This window comes from Kryptolebias marmoratus, linkage group LG19 (genome assembly GCF_001649575.2).
Source record: "Kryptolebias marmoratus isolate JLee-2015 linkage group LG19, ASM164957v2, whole genome shotgun sequence".
Lineage (NCBI taxonomy): Eukaryota > Metazoa > Chordata > Actinopteri > Cyprinodontiformes > Rivulidae > Kryptolebias > Kryptolebias marmoratus.
Genome location: NC_051448.1, coordinates 937,616 through 960,926, shown reverse-complemented (window position 1 = coordinate 960,926; position 23,311 = coordinate 937,616). Strand labels below are relative to the sequence as shown.

The 23,311-nt window shown below is 45.9% G+C and overlaps 1 protein-coding gene across 4 annotated transcripts in view; it reads right to left on the bottom strand.

The window, feature by feature from the left end:
* Nucleotides 1-115: 115 nt before the first annotated feature.
* Nucleotides 116-23,311, bottom strand: part of adgrg6 (adhesion G protein-coupled receptor G6) — a gene marked incomplete at its 3' end in the record, with an annotated part of 47,278 nt that continues 24,082 nt past the window's right edge. Inside the window, 24 exon segments of one of the 4 annotated variants that reach the window (XM_037981438.1) lie at nucleotides 116-217; nucleotides 302-434; nucleotides 1,435-1,585; nucleotides 1,736-1,826; nucleotides 2,225-2,496; nucleotides 2,579-2,706; nucleotides 3,046-3,152; nucleotides 3,863-3,908; nucleotides 4,291-4,407; nucleotides 4,479-4,622; nucleotides 4,798-4,963; nucleotides 5,658-5,794; nucleotides 5,881-5,945; nucleotides 6,053-6,123; nucleotides 6,336-6,447; nucleotides 6,988-7,121; nucleotides 7,531-7,557; nucleotides 7,828-7,874; nucleotides 8,718-8,797; nucleotides 14,717-14,827; nucleotides 15,671-15,745; nucleotides 16,149-16,229; nucleotides 16,995-17,066; nucleotides 18,176-18,220. In XM_037981438.1, the coding sequence (XP_037837366.1) occupies nucleotides 116-217; nucleotides 302-434; nucleotides 1,435-1,585; nucleotides 1,736-1,826; nucleotides 2,225-2,496; nucleotides 2,579-2,706; nucleotides 3,046-3,152; nucleotides 3,863-3,908; nucleotides 4,291-4,407; nucleotides 4,479-4,622; nucleotides 4,798-4,963; nucleotides 5,658-5,794; nucleotides 5,881-5,945; nucleotides 6,053-6,123; nucleotides 6,336-6,447; nucleotides 6,988-7,121; nucleotides 7,531-7,557; nucleotides 7,828-7,874; nucleotides 8,718-8,797; nucleotides 14,717-14,827; nucleotides 15,671-15,745; nucleotides 16,149-16,229; nucleotides 16,995-17,066; nucleotides 18,176-18,220 (2,514 nt within the window). 4 annotated transcript variants of the gene reach the window in all.

The following is a 23,311-nucleotide window of genomic DNA, read 5'->3' as shown; positions in this document are numbered from 1 at the left end:
GGGACAGGTCTGTGGACAGCTCCGTGGACGGATGGAGGGACAGGTCTGGGGACAGGTCTGTGGACAGCTCCGTGGACAGCTCCGTGGACAGACGGAGGGACAGGTGGACAGATACCTGAGTTATAGGAGAGGCCGTAGGGGCCGCAGCAGAGGCTCCTCCTCCACTGCTTCTGCACGTTCTCCTTCAGAGCGCAGTGGAAGACAAATATGAAGAGACCTGCAGAGACAAAGACACGAGGACGGGGGGGGGTTATCAGACGGCTCAGAGTCCACATGTCCTACAGGTTTGTTGTTGCTGCACCTTGCAGAGAGTTGAAGATGGTGAACAGGTAGGTGAAGGTGAGGTAGACGGGCCCCCAGGCAAACAGAGCGAAGCCCCACGTCATCCCGAGCAGGAAGGTGAGGCTGACCACGCTCCGCAGGTTTCTGAGGACCTGGACCAGCAGAACACAGCAGAACACAGCAGAACCTTAATGCATGTCACCCGCCACCCGCAGCCCAGAGACTCTCAGAGGACGTGACAGGAAGGACTCTCAGGTACCACCACACCAAACGTTAGAACCGTGTCTGTAAGAACGACCGGAACCTCGAGGTTCCAAATCTGTTTAAACCCAAACACTGAAAAAATACATCCCATAATTAGAGCCCAGAACTGAAACACGTCTTCATTTCACATTAGTTCCAACTATTTAAGAACAGAGAGAACCCTCAGAACCGGTACCTCAGACGTGTCTGAGACCCGTCTGAGACCCTGTCTGAGACCCGTCTGAGACCCGTCTGAGACCCTGTCTGAGACCCGTCTGAGACCTGTCTGAGACCCGTCTGAGACCCTGTCTGAGACCCGTCTGAGACCCGTCTGAGACCCTGTCTGAGACCCGTCTGAGACCCAGTCTGAGACCCTGTCTGAGACCCGTCTGAGACCCGTCTGAGACCCTGTCTGAGACCCGTCTGAGACCCTGTCTGAGACCCTGTCTGAGACCCGTCTGAGACCCGTCTGAGACCCTGTCTGAGACCCGTCTGAGACCCTGTCTGAGACCCGTCTGAGACCCTGTCTGAGACCCGTCTGAGACCCGTCTGGAGCTCCTCTCAGTTTAGTTTCTGTAAATCTGCATCAGCTGGTCTCTGACCTTTGACCTTTGACCCCAAACCAGCAGCCGTCTAACGACCCTCAGATCCTCGGCTGAACTCCACAAACGTTACAAAAAGAGTAAAAACGTCTGAACTTTTGATCTTTTATAATCAGTAAAATTATTTTTTTTTACTTTCAGGACCTCCAGCTCGGTGTTCTACGGCTCTCAGTGGGCTCCCGACCCCAACTTTAGAACCGCTCTTCTACCCAGAGCTGTTTTCAGGCCTGAACTCTGCAGGATGTTTGGCGACGGCCATGTTGGAACACCAGAACAGAGAACCCAAACGTTCAGGCGCAGCACGGACCTCCTCCCGCAGCGTGCGGTTGCTGCGTTTGCCGTTGCGGCCGCAGATCTGCATCATCACCACGATGAACATGGCCACGTTGAGCAGGAACACCAGACAGAAGTAACCAACGCAGGTCGTGTAGAAGACGCTTCTGTCCTTGATCCAACACCTGAGGGAAGACAGGAAGCTTTCAGAAGATGTTATCCTCTCAGTTTCCTGCTTTCAGAAAGGCTGAACTAAAAAGTCCAGAAGCAGCAGAATGAAGTCCTGCTGCGGACCATCGGGTCCCCTGAGCTTCTCTGTTTGGGTTCTGACTCACATCCTGGCCGACTCGTCCTGGCCATCCTTCAGAACGCCGTAAAAGTTTTTATTCACTGAAACGACAATCCCAACCAGAACTGCAGGAAGACCTGCGGAAAAACCGGAAAATAAGGTCAGTTCTGCTGTTATTGTTGCTGTAAGTCTGACAGCCGAACCTTCGGCTCATTCAGGAGACGCTGCTGCTTTGGTTGTTTCAGAAATATTTAACTTTATTTACAGGCATTTTATATTTATATGGAACTTTACTGAGATCTCTTCTTTGAAATCTGCTTCAACAAACCGGCTGTTTTTAACTTTTTATGCTACTTTTAGCTTTTACCTTTTTCTTTTCTGCCTTTAGTTTGTAGCTGTTGTTCGGCTTATTTTAGCTTTAACAGCTCTGGATTTTCACAGAAATCCTAGCTTCTCCAGCTTTCTCTCGTATGAACACTTGATGCTGAGTCAGGGTTAAAAATCGAACCAAGCTTTGGGCGGCGGTCAGGCTCACCCCATCCTACGACGCAGAACTTCAGGATGTATCTGCGTATGTAGGTGTTGAAGACTTTGACCAGAGCGATGTACATGTGGACGGACTCCAAACCCATCCAGGTGAAGGAGGTGAGCAGGAAGTAGTGCAGGAGCACGGCGGCCGACATGCACAGCCCCTCGTTCCTGTTCAGGCTGGCCAACCAGCCGTCCAGCAGGAACACCATGTTCAGGAACAGCAGCGACGTGCTCAGGTTCATCAGGATCTTAGACGGGTAGTCGCGCCGCAGGCTTCTGCAGGAGGAAGGAGTCCAGCTTCAGGTTCAGGACGTCTGAAACTATGAACGCACCGCGGGAACTAACAGCAAAGACTCACTCGAAGGCCACGTAGGTGAGCAGCGTGGCGGCGCAGCAGATGGCCGACACGCCGCAGCCGATGTAGGAGAGGAAGGTCAGGACCTTCTTGTTCTTCTGATCGATCTGGGAGGAGGTCTGAGAAACGTCCTGCAGAGAGATTTGAGCCAACAGCTTTTATTTATGTTCACTTTTCAGCTTCTCCATGAAAAACAAGCAGAACATCTGAGACAGGAAGCTAAGTTTGATGAAGCTGAAGATGAAGATGCCGACTCCAGAACCAGCAGCAGATGAGGACTTTAAGATGGTTCCTCTACGTCAGCAGAACTATGTGAAAGATGGCGTCATCAGGGAGATGTTGGTCAGAGGACCGACACTTTCTGCTGCACCTCCAGGTCTGGGGTCAAAGGTGAAACTGAGAGAAAACCTGACAGAAGGTCTACAAACTAAACGAAGGTCCAGCAGCTCTGATGAGCTCTGGAGTCCTACCATCAGGATGCCGAAGTGTGTGAGGTGGTTACAGAGGCAGACCGTCCTGTTGCTGCTGGACTCTTTGGACACGCTGCAGCCTCGGGCGTTCCAGCCTCCATCGCCCTCTGGTGGACAGATGAACACATTACACCAGGTCCAGTGAACGAGTGAACGAGTGAATGAATCAATGATTAAACAACTATAAAGGAGCAGGCTGCAGCTCGTTTCTGCTCCTCCCTCAAACAGCAACAAACAGACTCAGTCTCTTCACATTAGAATGCATTATATAAATGTATAAATTATAATTATAATGCTTATTTCCCTTAAATCGTTTACTTTTAAAGCTAAAAAGTGATCTCTCAGTTCTCCTCACTAAGAACAGAAACATCTTCATTTAACATCACTTCTCAGAGACAAGTTTTAAATATAAATAACTCTCATAAATTAGAATATTCTCCTTTTTAATTCATTAAAAAAAGACTGTTGTTAGCAACAGGAACAATAATTCCCAGTGTTTTTAAAAACAGAATATCTGTAGATTTTAAAGATCCGGAGCGAATAAAGAGATTATTTGTAGGTTTATTATTAATTTGTTTGTTTGTTTGTTTGAAGCTCTGAGCTAAATAAAAATCTTTGTGGAAAAGTGAATCTGACAGAGAGAACAACGTCTGTAACTTTATCAAACACATCCAAAAGTTCAGCAGGTAAACGTGTCCGAAACCAGGAACAGATCCATGAAAACCTCAGAGGTCAGAGGTTGGAGGTCAGAGGTCGGAGGTCGGAGGTCAGAGGTCAGAGGTCAGAGGTCGGCTCTGCTCCATGCAGACAGACTCACCGTTCATGCTGAAGTCCCAGAACATGCACTTCCTCTTGGATGAAACCTGCCAGGAGAAGAAACGAACAGTGTCACAGATCCTGGTGCTAAGGGCTAACTGATGGAGAACTGTTTAATCCCTGCTTGTCTGTTAGCAAAATATCTCCTGAACCACTGAGCAGATGTAAGTCCTCACTGGATGAACAGCACAGCTAACAGACCTGAACAAACAGAAACGGTTCCAACTCTGGTAATTTTACAGATAATGAGATAGTAGCTGAGACTCCCCCTGAACACATCCTGAGAGGCGACAGACCTCACGTCATGGAAGACAGTTTAAAACTGCACTCCTTCAAGTAATGTTTAAAGTTTATTTTTAGGAGTTCAGCTCAGTTTTTTCTGCCTAACTGTGGAGGAAATCAGTGAAAGAAGGGAAGCGGAGTGTGTACCTGTCCGTGCAGGTGGGAGATCTCGATCTTCACCGGGTCTTTCAGGTCTTTGATAGAAAGGTTCCCGACGCTGCTCGCCACCACGTAGCTGTTCAGAGACAAGCTGTTCTGCTCTTTCTGGAGACAAAAACCCAAACATCAGGTCTGTTTCCACCGATCAAACTCAGGAGGTGGGCCTCTCGCCTCACCTGGAACAGGTTGGTGCTGCTGAAGAACATGAAGTTGATCCTGGACAGAGACGACCTGTCCACGTCGCTCAGAGAGACGCTGGACAGCAGCGAGCCGGGGAGCGTTACCTGAGCTAACGGGTTAGCTGTCACGTCAAACTCAATCTGAGGAAGAGAGAAGACGACAGGGTTGGACAGGAAGGACAGAAAAGAGTTTCAGAATAAAGGTCAAAGAAAGGAACAATTTGTGAAGAAACAATCAATCAAAGTAAACTGCAGAAGTGATTCTGTTCAAAAAGCTGAACATGGTCTCCAGGGGGAGGAGCTTCCATGATGGCACCTTCGGGTCGGTGGAGTTGGGCAGGAAGAAGGCGCTGAACGACGTGCCGTTGAACGTGGAGTGGTTGAGGGCCAACACTCCCAAAGCCAGCGTCTTGGAGGTGATGTTCACAGACAGACCTCCAAACTCCACCTTGTGAGCCAACTCCTCGACAGCCTTCAGAGCTCTGAGGAGAAGAACGTCCTTCATCAGTCAACAAGTAATCAGAACAGAGAGCCATTACATCATGACCACTGACTGCTTCTAAACTCACGTTTTATCTCTAAACTAGAAGCAAACCTCCAAGACCAGAGGATCATTAAAAGGTTCTACGATCTGGACCAAAATTTAATCACTTGTTTTTTATGACAACCCAACATTTCCTCAAATTTTATCAAAATCTGTTTGTAAGTTTTTATGTAATCCTGCAAACAGACAGACAGACGGACAACATAACGTCCTTGGTGGAGATGATTCTCGATGCACTGAGACATGACCTCTCAGAGACCTCCAAAGGCCTCCTGAGGACCTCTGAAGGTCTGAGGACCTCTGAAGGTCTCCTGAGGACCTCTGAAGGTCTCCTGGGGACCTCTGAAGGTCTGAGGACCTCTGAAGGTCTCCTGGGGACCTCTGAAGGTCTGAGGACCTCTGAAGGTCTCCTGAGGACCTCTGAAGGTCTCCTGGGGACCTCTGAAGGTTTGAGGACCTCTGAAGGTCTGAGGACCTCTGAAGGCCTCCTTCACAGAAAGTTCACCTGCTGCCTGATCCCTCCCACTGACAGGTAACCATGGTAACCAGGTAACGTTTTACACTATCTGCCCTTCGTCAGAAGGCCACAGCTGATTGGTGGACAGGGTCTAACAGGAAGTCGAGGAGCGTACTTGTTGGAGGCGTCCGCCGGCGGCTTGTCGGAGCTGATCATGACGTTGGAGATGATGTGAACCACAGTCTCGGCCACCGCCGCGTCGATCTTGGCCACGTTCACCAGCTCCTGCACCTTCGTCACCACCTGAGACACCTGTGGACAGACGGACGGATGAAGGACGGTTTGTTCATCTTCCTCGCCGCTCTGGGTTTGATGCATGTTTGGTTTTTCCCGCCCACCTCTTCGTTGGAGAGGCTGTTCTTGGTGAAGTTAGCGAGCTGCTCCGCCACACCAACTGCATTTTCTACAGAACATAAAACAACCTAAAGACTGAACTGTTTTCCCAACCACTAACGTAGGAATATATTCCTAAAGAAAACATTTGTTTCAAATGAGGAAATCTGATCGGACCTGCAGTCACGGAGCAGCTGGTGAGGTTCGCGGTCGACCAGAAGGAGTTGTAGTTTTCTGGATTAATCAAACTGGAAAAAGACAAATAACTCAGATAAATATTAGTTTTGACTCAGTTTGAGTATAAAACTGAGCAGCAGTGTGCCACTAAATAAAACCAGACAGAAAAGCAGCTAATAGGGTTTTGAAAGCAGAGTATCCAAAGAAGTGGATACAGTGGAGGTCATTGAGGGTTGACCTCTGACCTCTGATTGTACGTGGATCTGTTGTGTTTGGGTTTTACCAGCTCCTGGAGGCACTGTGGTCCTTGTTGGGGAAGCAGGGCAGGTACTGAGTGACTCTGGGTCGGGTCTCAGGCCACAGGAAGTGAAGAAGATTCTCCTCAGGACAGTTTCCTGGAGGAAGGAGCAGAGGTCACACGTAACTGATGCTTGAATGAAAGAGTCCGATCAAACTGAGCTGTTCAGGTTAAAACAAGCTGAGCAGAGAAGCTCAAAGATTAAAGCAGCAGAACAAAAGCTAAAATAACAAAGATAAATTATCAGGAAAACCAGAACTGAAAGCTAGAAAGAGAACAACAGAAGCTAAAAGGAGCTAAAAGGAGCTAAAACAGTGTTTGTGGAGGAATTAAAGAGATATTATAAAAACATCATGAAAAGTATAAAAGTTCCAACAACTAAAAGTTAAAAAACATTATTCTCGGTCTAGTTGATTGTTTTATTGCTCAAAGTCTGCAGGAAAAAGAAAAAAGTAGGACAGAAACTAAACAGGAAAGCAGCGTGAACGCTGACTCAGCATTCAGACGACTTTAAACCGAACCAGAGACCTGAGGTTCTGAGGTTCTGATAACCAGAACAGAGGAAAACAAAAAGTTTTAGAATAAACAGAAGTGAGCCTCAGTGTTTGGACACCAGCTGAACTCTTCCTTTCCTCACCTACTAATCGGACGTAAAGACTGTTGGGTTGGACCTGCAGTCCGGTCCCGATGAGCCCGGTTCTGCTGAGCAGCCGCTCCATGACGTCGGCTTCGCTCCGGCTGCGGATCACCAGCAGCAGCTGGCAGCTGTAGCTGCGAACACCAGAGGAGACGAGACAAACTGAAGCTTTCACAGGATTACTCAGGTTACTCAGGTTACTCAGGATTACTCAGGTTACTCAGGATTACTCAGGGTTACTCAAGTTACTCAGGTTACTCGGGATAACTCAGGATTACTCAGGGTTACTCAAGTTACTCGGGATTACTCAGGTTACTCAGGGTTACTCTGGATTACTCAGATTACTCAGGATTACACAGTTTACTCAGATTACTCAGGATTACACAGTTTACTCAGATTACTCAGGATTACACAGTTTACTCAGATTACTCAGGATTACTCAGATTACTCAGGATTACTCAGGATTACTCAGATTACTCAGATTACTCCAGACTCTGAACACTGAAACAAACCGGGTGTTTAAAGTTGAACGCAGATTCTTACCTGAAGGAGCCTCCAGTGAGATCAACTCTGAAGAGAAAAACAAAACGCTTCAAATAAAGTTTGAACCTAAAAACACTTTCTGCAGATTTTAGAGGGGATTTAAAATGTTTCTGTATCCTCAAACAATCAAATCATCTTTTATTCAAAGTATGTTCAGAAGCTGGACTTTAATTAATAAAACAGTTTAATCTCATGACAATCAGCCTTTAAAACATATGATAATGTTTTTACATTTATTTACACCCTTTTGTCTCCAAACATTTATGATTTCATAAAGACAGAAGTTTGCAGATTTACCTGAAATGATCGACAGCAAAGGTCCAGTCCTGAAAGGTTTGATTCAGCTGCAGGAATAATAATAAATAATAATAATTCAACCATCATGTTTCTGCTTTTATTCTGGAAATAAATTAAACAGACTGTCTGCGATAAATGAACATAAAACCATAAACGTCACCGAATGTTGGCTGATGTAAAACGACTCGGACACAGATGTTGCATAAAAACAGAAAACAATCATTTACAAACATCAGAAACACATTTTAGTCACAGTGAAAAGATCAAATGTTGAAAATAAGAAATTAAACCATTTTTAGGAAACAAACTCAGTTAATCTGCTGTCAGCAACACGTCTCTCTACAGATGTTCCAGATGTTTCCCTCATCAGTCTGTAAACATCTGGACCTGAGGTCGTCCCGTTCTGTCTGTTCAACAGTCCTGGATGGGAGGCACTAATGCACCCCCATACCATCAGAGAGGCAGGCTGACCTCAAAGGAGACACATCTGTTCACATCTGGCTTCTTCTTTGTTTACACAATCCTGTTTTCTCTTTTCATTCAGGAACTTTATTCTGAAAGTGTTCCTCTGTTCTCAGACACTTCCTGTCAGCTGGTGAGCCTCTAAAAGCTCGTCTCTGACTCACCTGCTGACAATTAACTGAATTAGTTAGAAAAGCTCCTCCAGATGTTGCTCCTGGTTACAGATGTGCTGCTGTCAGGCTTAAAATGACATTTTTATGTCCTAAAAATGGTTTAATTTTTTAGTTTAACATCTGATCTGTTTCCTGTGTTCCACTGTGATGAGAATAAAAGCTCCACCTAAAGCAAGAACACTCTCTAACTTTAACTTTCAGGAGGCAACAATAAAAACCACCTTTCTCCAGCACTGAAGGAACGGTCAGTCTTACCCAGAGAGCCAGGGCTCGTTCCACCGCCTGCTGACTCCGCTCCGACTCCACCAACAAGAAGACCCCGTAGAACAGACCCTCTGAGAAGAAGGTGAAAGGACACAACAGAAGAGAAGAGAATAAAAAAAAATCACCTTTCAGACACAAATATTTCCCGTCTGCAAAGATTTCTTTTCTGTGGCACATAGCAGGAGATGAATCGCCGGCTCGGAGCAAACAGAGTCGTGTAAAAATCCAATTTTCTGGAGTCAAACGATGAGGAGGGATGTGCTGCCTGGAAGATAACAGACAGGAAGGCTTCTGTTCTCGGCTTTATTGAAAAGAAGAAAAGTGCTTCTGCAGCTTCAGCACTTCAGTAACTGTGTCGTTAACTTTTTAAACCTTTTAAAGGATTTCACGCTTTCAGCACAGCTGCCTGCAGGCATTTTCATTTAAACTGATCACAGAACATTTATAAAAGAAAAACTGCAGGGACAGCTGATTATTTGTGTTGCGAGTTCAGTTTGCTTTAAAGATATCTGTTCAACATAAACACAACCTGTTCTGATTGGTCCACCGGGCTGAGGAGGTTCGGACCTCCACAGGGACTTCATGAATGTGAACTAAAACATTCGATCTCCTGCTATGCTCCACAGCCACCAGCAGGTGTCTCTCTTGTTTCTCTGATCATGAAGACAGACGCGTCCATCAGCTCTGAATGGAGACCCCCAAGCTGCAGATTGTTGGGTATTTTTCAGGGGTTCGTTCAGACATCTCTGCTGGCTTTCAGATGTTTCAGAGACTGAAGAGACGAGCAGCTGAGGACGTCTCCACCTGGAGCTGGATGGACTGGACAGACATCTGTCCTCTGAGAAATGATTGATGAGAATGACAGAGGAGGAGGATCCCTGTTTGAACTACAACTACCAGGAGTAAAACTACAACAGGATTCAACTAAACTGATCATTCAGATCCTAAAACTATCCCAGAATCACCATGAAGATCCAACCCATCCCTGACCCATGATTCCCAGAAACTAATTACTCATTAAAACCTCAGATCTGCTACAACATGAAGCCCAACCACCTTAAAGGGATAGTCTGGTCACTTTAAAGATTCTGAGCAATGAATATCTTACCTGTTGTAGATAGCTCCTTGAGTTTGTAGAAATAGAGTTTAGGTTCAAAATGATTGATGAGCAAAAGGCTAGTCCAAGCGGGACCAGGACCAAAAATCTCAGTCCTCTTAAAAGTCCAAAGTCCTAAATTTAATACCAGTCCATAGTGGAATATTTTACCCCAACATCAGTTTCTTTCTGTTGAATTTAGCCTAAATTATTATTAAATTCAGAGATTATTTCCCAGAACGAACAGCAGCAGCGAGGTGTCGCTCTACACCACCGTGGAAAGGGATGGAAAGGTTTGAGTCACATGAATCCTGAGGAGGTTTGGACACCTGGAGCTCCATCTGGTCCCAGCTGACGAGTCCGTGGCTCGTTTGAGCAGAACTGTCTTCAAACGAACAACATTTCAAAGATTTTATTATTTTAACCTTTACACCAACGTATTACACGGATATTCCAGCAGAATGTTCATGAAACTCCTGCAGGAAGAGACCCCCGACTGTACAGGAAGTGTTACAGCCAGCTGCTGCTGCTGCTGTTTGCAAACAACCCAACAAACTGTAACATAAAACTGACTTCGACATGTGGACGACTCTCAGCTACTACCACATCAGATTTTAGATTAACATCTGGAACACTGGCAGAGTTTGAGCCGTTTGTTAAGGTCCGCTGGCTGTGGCAGCCATCTTGAATTGTGCTGACTCTAAAAGTTAATCACTTGTAGTCCACTGGTTACTTTCTGAGAGTTTCAGTTGTTTATGAGCTGTTCTGGACTCTCAGTGGCGGGCGATCATGTTTACACGAAGCAACATGAATTGTTACGAGATTAAACAACAATCTAATTTGGTCTTAGCTGCGTTCAGACTAGCCGTTAGCTCATCAGTTCTGTCAGAATTAAACTCCATTTCTCCAAACTGAGGTCACAAAACATGATCTCTGATCTCCAACAGATATCAACTCTTCATTTCGTCAATTCAAAATGGCCAGAATATCCATTTAACAGGTAATTCAATTTGTATTCAGTCCTAAAATCTTTGTTTTAATTTACTTTAAAGCTGAATTTTCCCCTTTCAACCAGCCTGTAGACATGCTACATGGCTAACAGTCCAAGTCACCAGCAGGGGTCATAATCTTTTGGCCATGTGGGGACGATGCTTCAGAACTGAACACAAATCAGAAGTTTGATTGTTTTTAAAGATTCCTGCTCCTTGGACCATCTACATCTACGGTTTGTTGTTACTGTTGGACATACGGTTCCCTGCTGACCCGCTGCACACACACGTAAAATCAAAGCCTTGTTTACACTGGCAGGGCAGCGCCGGCCCGGCGGCCCAATCCTCAGTCGGACCGGGTCGGAACGTGGCTTTTTTCACGCTGTGAGCCGACAAACTGACAGCTTTAAACCGAGCAGCTGGAGAGGAGCTCGCTGTGGTTCTGACCAGGGAAACACCTTCATGGTTCTGATCTGACGGCAGACTTGGTACATTTGCAGATATGTCTCCGTTTAAACCTCCTGTGATGTTCCGCTGAGATGCTTTTATCCGTCCGGTATCTTCGGAGGCATTGTGACCTTGTGAGGAGACGTTTTTGAGAGCAATAACCGGGCTTGGATTGGTCTTTAAACCTGCCATGTTTCCAGTTTCTGTCTCATTTCCAGAAAACGAAAGATGTTGAAGCTCAGACACGAAGCCTTGATTTGGGGCATGGATAGAGGAGCTGGTGGGGGAGCTGGAATCTGCTGAGGAAGAGGAGGGATTAAGGCTAAAAGATGGCGGAGGGGTTGGAGGAACAGGAAGAGTCGAGGTTTTGTCAGCACTTATTGATGAAGAGTTCAGTCCAAAGAGGGACAAGTCGACAGGAGGCATCTTTGGAACGACGTCTGCAGGATCGAACGCAGACTCAAACCTGGAGGAGAAAACAGGAGGCTGCGACGGGCCGGAGTCCAGTTCGGTTTCAGGAAGGGAGATAAAAGTCCCTGCTGGACGTGTCGTCTGAGGGGTCACTAAATGTTCATTCAAGAGGGCAACAGTGGGCGACAAAAAGCCAATTTCTGTATCTGTCACAGTGACGGTTACTGGGTGGGGGAGGAGGGGAGGGGAAGAAGAGGGGGAGACGGTCACGGCGGGGGTGACAGCAGGATGAGAGATGAAGGGAGGAAGAGGAGCAGCAGAGAGAGAAAGAGAGGGTAAACCCTGTGCATGCTGGGACTCTATAAACTTTTGAACATGTGTGTGTGCTGAGCTGAGGAGCTGCTGTGGATAATCCACGCCTGAAGGGAGCCGTGATGTCGCCGTGGGAACCTGCGCGCCGGCGTTTCTGTGGAGGCTTGTTGGCGACACGGCAGACTGATGCAGCGAAGGTGAAACGGGCTGATTAAACACCTTGTCATGGCCGGTGGGTGGCTCAGACACCAAGGCGTTTATGTTCTCCGGGCTCAGCGAATCTCTGGTAAAACTTAATCTCTTCTGTGACCCAGTTACTGCTATCTGGTCCAACAGAGCAGGATTTCCCATCATCCTCTCTGCAGACGCTGAGAGTGACGGGCTGTCACGAAGGCGGGGACTTAAGGTTGAAAAGAAAGGACTTGGAAGTGATGAAGACAAAGAAGCAGAGGAAAACTCAGAGTTTTTGTTGAGGTTTTCCTGAAGCAGAGCCAGGACGCGTTCAGAGGACCCATTACTGACGTCAGATGATGATGGGTTATGAATCAGATGGGACTCACCTGGAAAGGTGTGCCTTAAACATTCAAGATCCGATCGACAAGGGATCTGACTGACTGACTGATTGGATGGTTTATTCTCTGCAGCTAATGGTTGTGGTGAGTCGTCTGAAGCGAGGCCACCAGAGAGAAGCAAAGACTCTGACTGGGGCTGAGAGGACCTGTCAGGTACAGAGGAGTACAAAGGATTTGATAAAACGTTGGATGTATTGTTGGAGGATTTTTCAGCAGTAGCCAGTAGGTGTTCATCTACTTGGATCAAAGAGTCAGAAAAGACAGGAAGTGACAGCAAAGATGTGTGAACGGCTGTGGCTTTAAATTCAGTTTGAAGGCTCGAGGACAGAGATGGAGATGACAGCTGAGGGGTTTCTGAAAGCGAAGGAGCTGCAGAGAAAGGGACAGAAGTGAAGGTGTTGGAGGAGAAAAGGGGAGATGGACCTGAGAGAGACGTTGGCAGTGAAGAGGCAGCAAAGACAGAGGAAGAGGAGGACAGAGGGACGGAAAGAGGGTCCGATGAGGAAGTTTGGAGCAAAACAGGGGGCGGGAGAACGTAGGTGGATGATGGATATAAATTATTAACCAATCCACTTTTGTTCACAGAATGAGAGAGAATGGATATCTTGGTCTTGTTTTCTTGCCGTAGAACTGAAACTTCCTGAGAAGGAAAGTTAGAGGAGGATGGTTGTGGTAAGAGTGAAGACTGTGTTGGATGTGTCACAGAAATGGATGCTTCCAGTCCAGCCACCTGTTCATCAGCAGCTTGTACGTCTGAACTGTCCTCAAGCGTCTCTTCAGTCAGACGAGTCCTGTTAGGAGACTCTTGATTTCTTTCAGCGGTTTCAGGACTCGTGGAAAGTTCTCCCAGGGGCGAGGTGGCATCAAACTCATACAGGTTAAAAGTGCCGGTCTCTTCCACAAGCTCGGTCAACTCGTACGAGAAGACATCCGAGCCTGACGAGTACTCCAAAGGATCGGTCCAGTTACCGGCAGCATCCTCACCATTACTGCTCAACAGTGACCACAGTGGTGCTACAAGTTTGTTCTTTCTGTTACTCAGTGCCACCGCTGCTGATGTTGATGGAGAAGTTTCCTTTGAATGTAATGCCTCACCTTTACGTTGCCATGGAGACGAGCCCTGAGATGAGACTGAGGCCTGAGATCCAGGAGGGGTTTGTAAGTCTCGAGTGGTGGTAGAGGTCTTCTTTGTGGTGACCGGTTGGTCTAAAGAAGGTCGTGGAGTAGAAGCTGTCCCGTTGGTACGATCGGTTGGACGAGTCACGTTTCTGAACCTGGGCCTGGCTGTGGACCTCAGTCCGGCTGGTAGAGCAGCGGGTTTAGTGATGTAGACCTCCACCCTGCTGGGTGTTGCTCTGGTGGCAGCTGGACGTCGTCCTACGTTTGGCCTTTTCCTCAGAGGGGTGGAGATGAACCCCAGGGAGGGTTTGGGATATGATGAGACCCTTCGAAAGGAAGCAGGAGGTCTGGAGTAAGAAGGTTCAGACTCAACACCAGAACCCGGAGCTACAAGTCTGGGCTGGTATGGTTTCTTTGTGAGGCTGCGGTCTTGGGCTGGTGAACTCAAATGACCGCGTATAAAGGAGTGACGATGAAAGGCCTTTTCAGGGGGGCCTGGGTTTAAGTCCCGCCTGGTCCGTCTGATTATTTGGTAGAAATGAGAAGTTCTTGCAGTCGTTACTCCGTCACTGAGACTTTGGTTGTGACCAATACTCTTTGGTTGGGACCATGAGGCTCGATGTTTGGGCTTTAGAGCAACTTCAGCGACAGCTTTGGATGGAGCCTCTGCTGTTGTTTCCTCTGCTGTCACAGAAGGCATTAATGTGAAAAAGTAAGTTAAATAAAATTAAAATATACATTTACAAGCAAAGTCCACCTGGAAAGTACAAATCAGACCCATCAGAGGAGAACATTGATCTTTGTCAATTTGTAACCCAAGAGAGGAAACCCAACCAGAAAGGGATCTACAGAACAAACCTGACCCGACCGAACTATCTGCAGATGATTACTGAAGTCAGTACATGCATGACTGAAAAGCACCAAGGAAACGATCACTTTCAGAGACAAATTAAACTTTAAATGTGTGAAAGTGTCAAAGAAGAAAGAAGTGAAGCAGAATGTTTCACACAGATGATAAACTCGTCATGCAAGGTTGTGTTTTACCCCGGGAGGAGGCAGTATCAGATATGTTAGTCATCAGGTGGTTTGTGGTTAAAAATGGCGGCTGAGGAGTCGTTCCTGGAAGGGTTTGTGGAGAAGAAACGACGAGAGAAACTAGAAGAAGGAAGGTGGTTAAAAGATGAAGAGATGATTAAATACTTGCACAGCTTATTTCTTTCATAGTACTTGATTAAAAGTTATTTAGGAAATAAAATCACTGAGTTTACAAGATTTCCTCACTCCATTTAGTTCTAAAGAAAACATCTGGAACACGAGGATTCACCTGATTGGTCTATGAGCAGAGACACCTGAACCAGAAAACAAATTAAAGACTAAAAATAAACTCAAAGCTGACGCCTCAGACAGGAACCCAATCAGTGATGAGCAGCTGGAGGAAGAACTGCATGCAGGCTGATCATGGCAGGAAAACATTTTTACAAAAAACATTAAAAAGCTAAATGATACATTTAAAAAACATCATAAACTCTATTTAAAATAGCTGGCAGAGAAATATTTTATCTATTCCTGAACAAACCAGAAAAGTTTCTCCCCAACTAGCTGCTCTGATTGGCCCAGTGGTGAGATCAGGCCCCCCCCACAACTGTTAGAATGAAGGAACACATCTTGCCACTATGCAATGCCCCGCCCCTTTTTGTGAGAACCAATGCTCCGCCCCTTTTTGGGGCAGAACACGTACAGACACCAACCCTCCTGCTGCTCACCGATCCTTACTTCTCCTCCTAATATGACTTTAAAGGCATTAAAATAGATTTAAATATAGATTGACTTTGTTTTAGTCTTCAAACCAACTAGTCTTAATATTTTCCTTAGAAATGTCATATTTTCTCGTGTAAACTTTTATTGTGTCTCCGTCTCTTGAGTCTGTTCATCCTGAAACACTGAATGAGTTGCCAGCACCCAGACTGTTGGGTATTTCAGGGTTAATGTTGCTCTTACCATGCGTCGTGGCGTTAGTAGCTGTGTGGTTAGTGGCAGCAGAGGAAACGGCTGTGATGTTGGCCGGTTGTTCAGCTATGAGGAAAGTCGATAATCACACCACATTAGACAACTTCAAGAACACGCTTCTGTTTTCAAAGGTTCATGAAAACTGTGTGTCTGACTCAGACTGAACTGATTATGAGTCCACATGTTAATGCTGTATACAGTTTTTAAAAACACCACTGAAGGTAGAAAACTAGGGTCTAACTGCTGAGAAAAATCTAATTAAGCTGCTTTAGTTTTGTTTTCAGACACTTATCTAAATGAAACGTAGCTAACATTCAGCTGCCATGCTTTCCGAAGCTAAAACAAACTACAAACTTAAACTTGTTTAAAAATACAACAGTAAGACTTAGATCTGTACTTAGTGACTGTACGCTGCTCCCTGAAGGACTACAATCAGAAGCCTGACTTCAGGAGATGCTGTCCACCTTACCCTGAGGTGTGCTGCTGGCTGAGGAAACATTAGCAGGGTTGGATGAAGGCGGAGCAGCGCTGGCGGTGATGGTGCCGTTAGCTGATTAGTACAATAAAGCAGCAAGTTAGGAACAGAAAATAAACAACCTCGCTGTGATAACGCCACAAATGTTCACAAATGTCCTCCTCCAGCAGCAGAACTCTCAGTGGCTTCCTGGTTGTGGAGGAGTTCTGGCCCACTCTTCTTTCCAGCGTTGCTTCAGCTCATTGGTTTCTGCTCAGCTCTCTGAGGTTCTGGTTCTGGTTCTGGACCGTTCTGTTTGTTGGACAGATGGCCTCACATCTGACTCCAGAATCAGCCCAGACCATCAGCCCTCCACCACCGTGCTGACAGCTGCAGTGCATTCTGGGTAAACGTCTGGTCCAGAAGTCTTCTGGTTCCTTCAGATGAACCTGAGTCAAGCTGCCATGTTGTTTTTAGAGAGAAGAGGCTTTGACCTTTGACCTTTGACCTGCAGAGTCTGAGACGGAGCTGATTTCTCTGAGCAGTCACAGTTTTTGGTCTCTCTGAACTCATCCACCCTCTGCTCTTTCACTGCTCCACCTGTCTCTCTCTCATTCACAGAAGGCTTCTGTCTCACTCTCCTGACTTTCACTCCTCTCCTCCTCAGAGCAGATCTCCACCTCTTCAGCCTCTCTTCCACCTGCTCCCTACTCTCCCTGCAGATCACAGCATTGACTGCAAACATCAGCAGCAGGTGCAGGAGGAATAAAGTGAAACATGTTGAACATGGAGAGACGGGAAGGTGAGAAGCCTGGGATGAAGAGATGAAGAGGAGGGATGGTGAGGAAGAGGCTGGCTTACCGTCAGTGATGGCGTTAGTATCATGGCTGGTGTTAGTGGAGTCAGAGGATGAGGTGATGGGGGAGGAAGCAGCTGGAGGAAGGGGAGGAGTTTGGATAAAAACAGAGAAAGACGCAGAAGATGATGATGATGATGAAGAAATAAGAAGAAATGAACAACTTTACAACAAGCTGCAGAAATACACTGATGAAGGCGGAGCTGAAGTTTTCTGATGGCTGCAGAGAAGATAAAACATCCTGTTCTCTGTTCTTTATACGTTCCACTGGATCAGCAGTTCTCCGGACTTTCTGAACCTCTTTGGACTTACTGCAGTTTCAGCTCCCTGACCTCTGACCTCTGTCAGGCTTAAAAAGCTCCTAAACTCCAGGGATGAACCCGAGTTGTGTCGACACAAAACAGACAAGCTAAAGTTGAAATTGGATCTTTAGTCTCTTTGTTCGCAGAAACACAATCTGTTCCTGGTTCTTCAGGTAAATCCATGAAAAATGCCAAATAAGATAAGAGTCTGACAGAAACGAGGATTTTATCTCCAACAAGATGATTATCAAGGAGCTGTTGGCTGAAAACAGGATGTCAGCGGAAGAATGATGCGTCTCACAGTTCCTGTGTCAGGTCTTTAATGGATTTACTCCATTTTCTTTAAAGAAACTCAAAGCCTCCGACTGCTGCTGACATGGAGATAAAACTTTTAATACTCAACATCTTCAAAGAAAGTCTCTTCATATTTGTTCATTGTGATAATTTGTGCAGCATCTTTACTTATATTTTGTTAAAGGTAATGTCTGTCCTCCTCAGGTCTGTCCTGAAGACGTCTCATCTTCACCTGAGTCCAGTTTGTACTTTTTAAATCTGACAGTGTTACATGATATTCTCCTCTGAGACTTTCCATTTCAGCAGAAATCTGTTTGTACTGGACTTATAAATGTTCAGGCACCCAAACCTGCACGAACCAGAACCAGAACCCGAGGTGCTGAACCTGTCCCCTGCCCACCCATTTCCTGCCTCACTCATTTAAAGTAGAGATTAAATTATCCCCTGGAAGACACGGCTTTATGACGGACCTGAATGTAACTCTTTCCATCAGCAGCTATGAAATCAAAGTTAAACAAACACAGCAAACATCAGGTTGGACCAATAAAGTCCTAAAATGAAGGAAAACATGGTGAGTTTGCTGTTCCTACCTGAGGAACCATGTCCCAGCTCAGGGGAGTCCGATGGGCTGGCACCTTCAGAGACAGAAAATTAAAAACAAACGTTAAAATGATTCGGATCACATGACTCTGACTCCATCTTCCAAGTCAGAGGTTTGCTTTAAATAAAGCTGAACAACCAGAAACAGGTGAGTTTAAAACCTGGACCTCACAGCTGCTCACAGACACTCAGAGTTTAATGACAAAACAACTAAATTTACATATTTTGAGTCTGCAGAAAGTGTCCAACAGTCACGGCTCAGTGAGATACGACCTGAATGAGTCACAGACAACAACGGCGAGCAGTGGTGACGATTCTTACAGAAATAAAAACAATGAACCAGACAGAGCGTTAGCACAGTGCTACACGAGTTACTGTCCGCTCACTGACCTCTGGTGTTATACGTGAGGGAAAAGGTGACGTTTCACAGTTCATGCTTCAGATTTCAATATGATCAATAAATCTGCAGGAGATCAGAGACGTCTGCCTCCTGAAGCTGCAGGAAACCAACCACGGGTCCTCAGATCATCTCACAGCTCAGTTACATCACATTTTCACCTGTTTTCTGTTGAACACAGTTAAAACTGAGGGCAGCATGTTCAACAATAAGAAGAAACCATCAACAGTCCTCTGGTTGCCGTGGAAACGGAGGTCGTGATGCACCTCGGACGCCGTTAACAAACACGGGTCGTCAGCGGGACACTGATCTACGTCACGCTGCACAAGGAATAAAAACACGGATCATACATGAATTCATTATGGATTTCAGTTGTTAAAACTGGCTGTAAATATGTTCTTATTTAATAACCAGGATCACACAGACTTTGTTGTAGAAATGCAGGAAAGATGAATTTAAATTTAGCTGTGAAATCGATTTTAGTGATTAAATCCTGAAGACAAGAAGCTGGATCATAGATTCCTCTGGAGGTGGAAGGTAATTCAGTCCAGGTAATCTTTGACCAGGTGTGTTTAATGCTGGTGAGAAGGACAGAAACTCTAGTTTTTCTTTAGTTTCCTGTTTTCTGCCAACTTCTCAGTCCACCGCCCCCTCAGGAACACTTCGTCTCTCCGAGCTCTCCTCCAGGACCGGCTCCATCCGACCGGCCCACACAGGCTGTAGATCCTCAGGAACCTTCAGGGGGAGGACCGGGACCACATGGAGCTGGATCCGTTTCAGACGTTTGTCAGCAGCTTGTTAATGTGACCAGATGAGTCACAACCAGGAGGTCTGTTTTAGTTCTTCACCTCTCTTTTATTTGGTCTTTCTACTTTCTCTCTCAGCCTTCCTCCTCTTCCATTTGCACCCTGTCACTTCACTTATGTTTTTCTCTTCTGTCTTTTTAACCTGAAGAAGAAACACCTGCGTGAGCCTTTTGTTGCCAGATGAGGGGAACGAGGGGACTTTTCATCAGGAGGTTCCTGCCGTTGGTGTGAAAACCTGCCAGGCCCAGACAGAAGCTGATGTGACACAATTATCCCTCTGACCGCAGCGCAGACACAAACAACCTCCAGAGGAAGCTGCTTTTCCTCAGATGGGGTTTAAGCTCTCCATATGAACGTCTTCACTTGAAACTACAGGAAGTTAAAGCTCCATCAGGAAACCATTCAGCTGCTCAGAGCCTCCTCACCAGCAGGGGGAGTGATGCTCGTTTTTAAAATGCTTTCAGGACGAGCTGCTTGTAGGAAACTGGACCCAACTCAGAACGAATAAAAGACTGAACCTCCGTCACAAAAAACAAAGAAATAAAAGACTGAACCTCCGTCACAAAAAACAAAGAAATAAAAGACTGAACCTCCGATTAAAACCTGCTCTCTGGCTGTAAGATAACTCACAGACAGACAGTTACATGATCGCCCGCCTCTCAATCCCTGCTCAGCTGCTCGCTGAAGGCCCGTCAGGACGAAGTTTAGATGTTTTTACAGAACTAATAAGATGCAAACATGCAGCTGATTTGAATTTCAGATGAACAACAATCAGCGATGATGTGTCGGAGCTCGAGGGATCACAAATTCATAAATAAAGAACAGAAACTAAAAGCTTCTGTTTCCTGTCAGCGTGTCGCCGTGGTGACAGAACCTGATGAGTCAGAATCAACCTGCTGACTCACCGTCGGAGGGGAAACGGGTGGAATTTGTTGGAGAAGCTTTACGGAGCGTCCAAATAAACTGAAACAAAAACCAACAGATTCATTCAAACTGTTCCATCTGCAGCTTCAGGCTGGAAACGAAACATCCTGCAGAGGTTCTCCCCTCAAACAGAAGTTTGGAAACATGTCTCATGATTTAAACATTTAAATATAAAGCAGGAGGTTGTTTTTTTAAAACTACTCTGGATCAGAACCAGAAAATATTTCACACCCAGTTTTTAAATATTCCACCTGGAATAACTCTGACATCAGGGAGGTCCAACAATTATATTACAGCTCGATATAATCCATCAATACAACCGGATACAACCTTCACTGCAGGACCTGGAATAACCTGGATAAACCTGGAATAACCTGGATTAACCTGGATTAACTCGATTCAGTCTAAATGTTCAGAACTGTTAAAATATATCCCATAAACTCAGAGCCTTTCTGCAGGATTATTCTGTTTTTATGAAGGCTGGAGCAGTTTTTAATGTTCAGCAAAGATCACCAAGTCCTGACGGGTTTTACTGAACCTGGAAGCAAACAGAAACCATCCAAGCTGGGAGTTCTGGTGCCGATGGGACCCGAACCTCTGGTCCTCCACAGAAACTGGGTCCAGACTGAAACACAACATTTCCCTCTGCTGAGACGTTTTACTGCTCAGGTTTGTTGCATCGCGACTAAAAGTTAGGATCTAAAAACCTAAATATGAAGCAGGAGGAATAAAAACTAACAGTCAGTCCTGTTTGGAGCTTATTAATGAACTGCTTTAAAAGTTGTTAAATGTTGCTGGATAATTATTCCATCATGGAGTCATGTTTGTTTCCCTCCTCCTCTCCATCCTCATGCAGCCAAACGTTAAATAAAGCTGCTCTCAGCCACATTTCTGCTCGTTTTCAGGGAGAATTAGTCTGAAAAGCAGTGACTCTTCCAGCAGAGAGAGCTTTAATCAGATCCAGATTTTCCTCTGAGACCCTTCATGTAACATGCAAGTAAAAGATAACATCTGGGTGGGATTTCAGCCAGATTTACACTAAAGATGATCAGTCAGAGAGAAAGTTAGAAGCGTCAGAATGTCTCCGAGGTTTCCTGTAGATCAGCTGCTCGGCTGCAGAGACGAGTACGAACCTCGACGTGGAGCCTGGAGATCAGGCGGCCGACTCTTCCTGTGTTTATTCAGCTCCAGATCTAAAGACTACAGGACAAGATGCCCAACAAGGAAGCTCTTCTTCAGTTGTGACACTGAAAAGTCCAACCTGGCGGGATTTAAACCTGAGGTCATCAGGAATAAAACGACGTGAAGCTTTCAGGTGAAGGAGATCAAAGACTTCAGGTCCTTCAGGAAAAACAGGAAGAGGTTTGATGAAACGCTCCAACTGTGAGGAGAATAAAAGTTTAAGATCTGCGCCTCTCAAACTCTATCACCAAGTTCAAATTTATATTTAAATCTAACAAACAAGCAAACTAACCCGTCCACGCTCCCTCAGTTATGGACAACATGGACAGAGAATGGGTGAATGTTCTGTAATTATGACCAGCGAGCCGTGTGGCATGTTTCTGGGTTGGGATTAGCCCGTTTAGCCGTTAGCACATCGGTTAGCCACCATAAACCTCAGCTTATAGACAGGTTCTTGAAATATTCTTTCTTGTTCTGTGTTTCCTGCTGGTTTCTGTTTGAAGCAGAGGTTATAATGAGCTGCTGATCCTCGGAGAACCATCTCTGGACACAAACTGTTCAAGCTGAAAAGTCCTGCTCTGTTCGGTTTAATTGGTCGGACCTTCTGCTTCTCCGTATTCAGGGCTGGGGCGGTTACAGCATCTGATAAAAACGCCCCAGAAGGCTCAGTCCAGGAGGACAGATGACATCATCGGGGAGTTTCCTGATCCAACTGAATCCTGGGTGAGTCGGTTCTAACATGAAACAAGTTCTGATAAGTTGGAAAACAAACTGTTTGTGATTTTAGTGAATTAATTTGAGTTCAGACTTCTTTAATCACCTGCTTGTTGTTTGTGTTTACAGCTTTTATCTTCCAGTCGATGGCCTGAATCTGAACTTCTTCCCTCCTTTCTCTGCAGACAAACATCCAAACGGCCAGTTATCAGATGGTTTTGATTTTTACTGCAGCAAAGATCCCGTCTCCTCCTTACGGACTAATTGGATTAACGATGTCTGTCTTTATTAGGATTTGTGTCAGGAGGATTGCTGTGAAGCCCACAAGGCGGAGCAGGACGATCCTGGGAGCAGAAAACCAAAGGAGAGATGATGGGATCAGCTGATTCCAGAGGAAAACTCCACAAAGCTCATCAGAAGTAGTGGGGTAATTACAGCGATTCCTCTGGGATTATGTCAAAAAGACTCCATGTTGAAGACACTTTAAAGCCTCAGTCCTGAAACTAAGAAAAGCTTCTGATAACAAACGAAGGAAACATCTCCGTCTGTCACACTGCAGAACAACGAGATCAGAACCATCAGAACCATCAGAACCCGTCTCTGACAGGAAGACATGCTGGCTGACAGCTCCTGGGAGTGACGGTCAGAGTGCACGTGCACGTGCACGAGGCTGACAACCTGAAGAGAAGACGCTCCTCTGCTCGGCATGAGTTGACCTTTGACACGGCGGGAAAACACCTGGAAGGATGAGAACATCTGTTCCTCAGAGGTACCGTCACCGATCCCTTCGTCCTGAAAGAGCTGAGACATCTGTCCTCATGTCCACCTGAGACCAGCTCCGTCTATCAGCTTCCTGTTAGTGATCATGATCGAATGCAGCGGGCAGTTTCACCATGGACTGAGAGGACCAAAGCTGCAGCTGTCCACACGGACAAGACAAACGTCTTCTGAAGAAAAGTTGGAGCAAATATTAGTTGGGCTTCGTCTCCGTTTGTCCCTCTGTGGATAAGAGAGATTTATGGACCAAACATTGTCTCCGTTTGTCCCTCTGTGGATCTGAGACATTTATGGACCAAACACTGTCTCCGTTTGTCCCTCTGTGG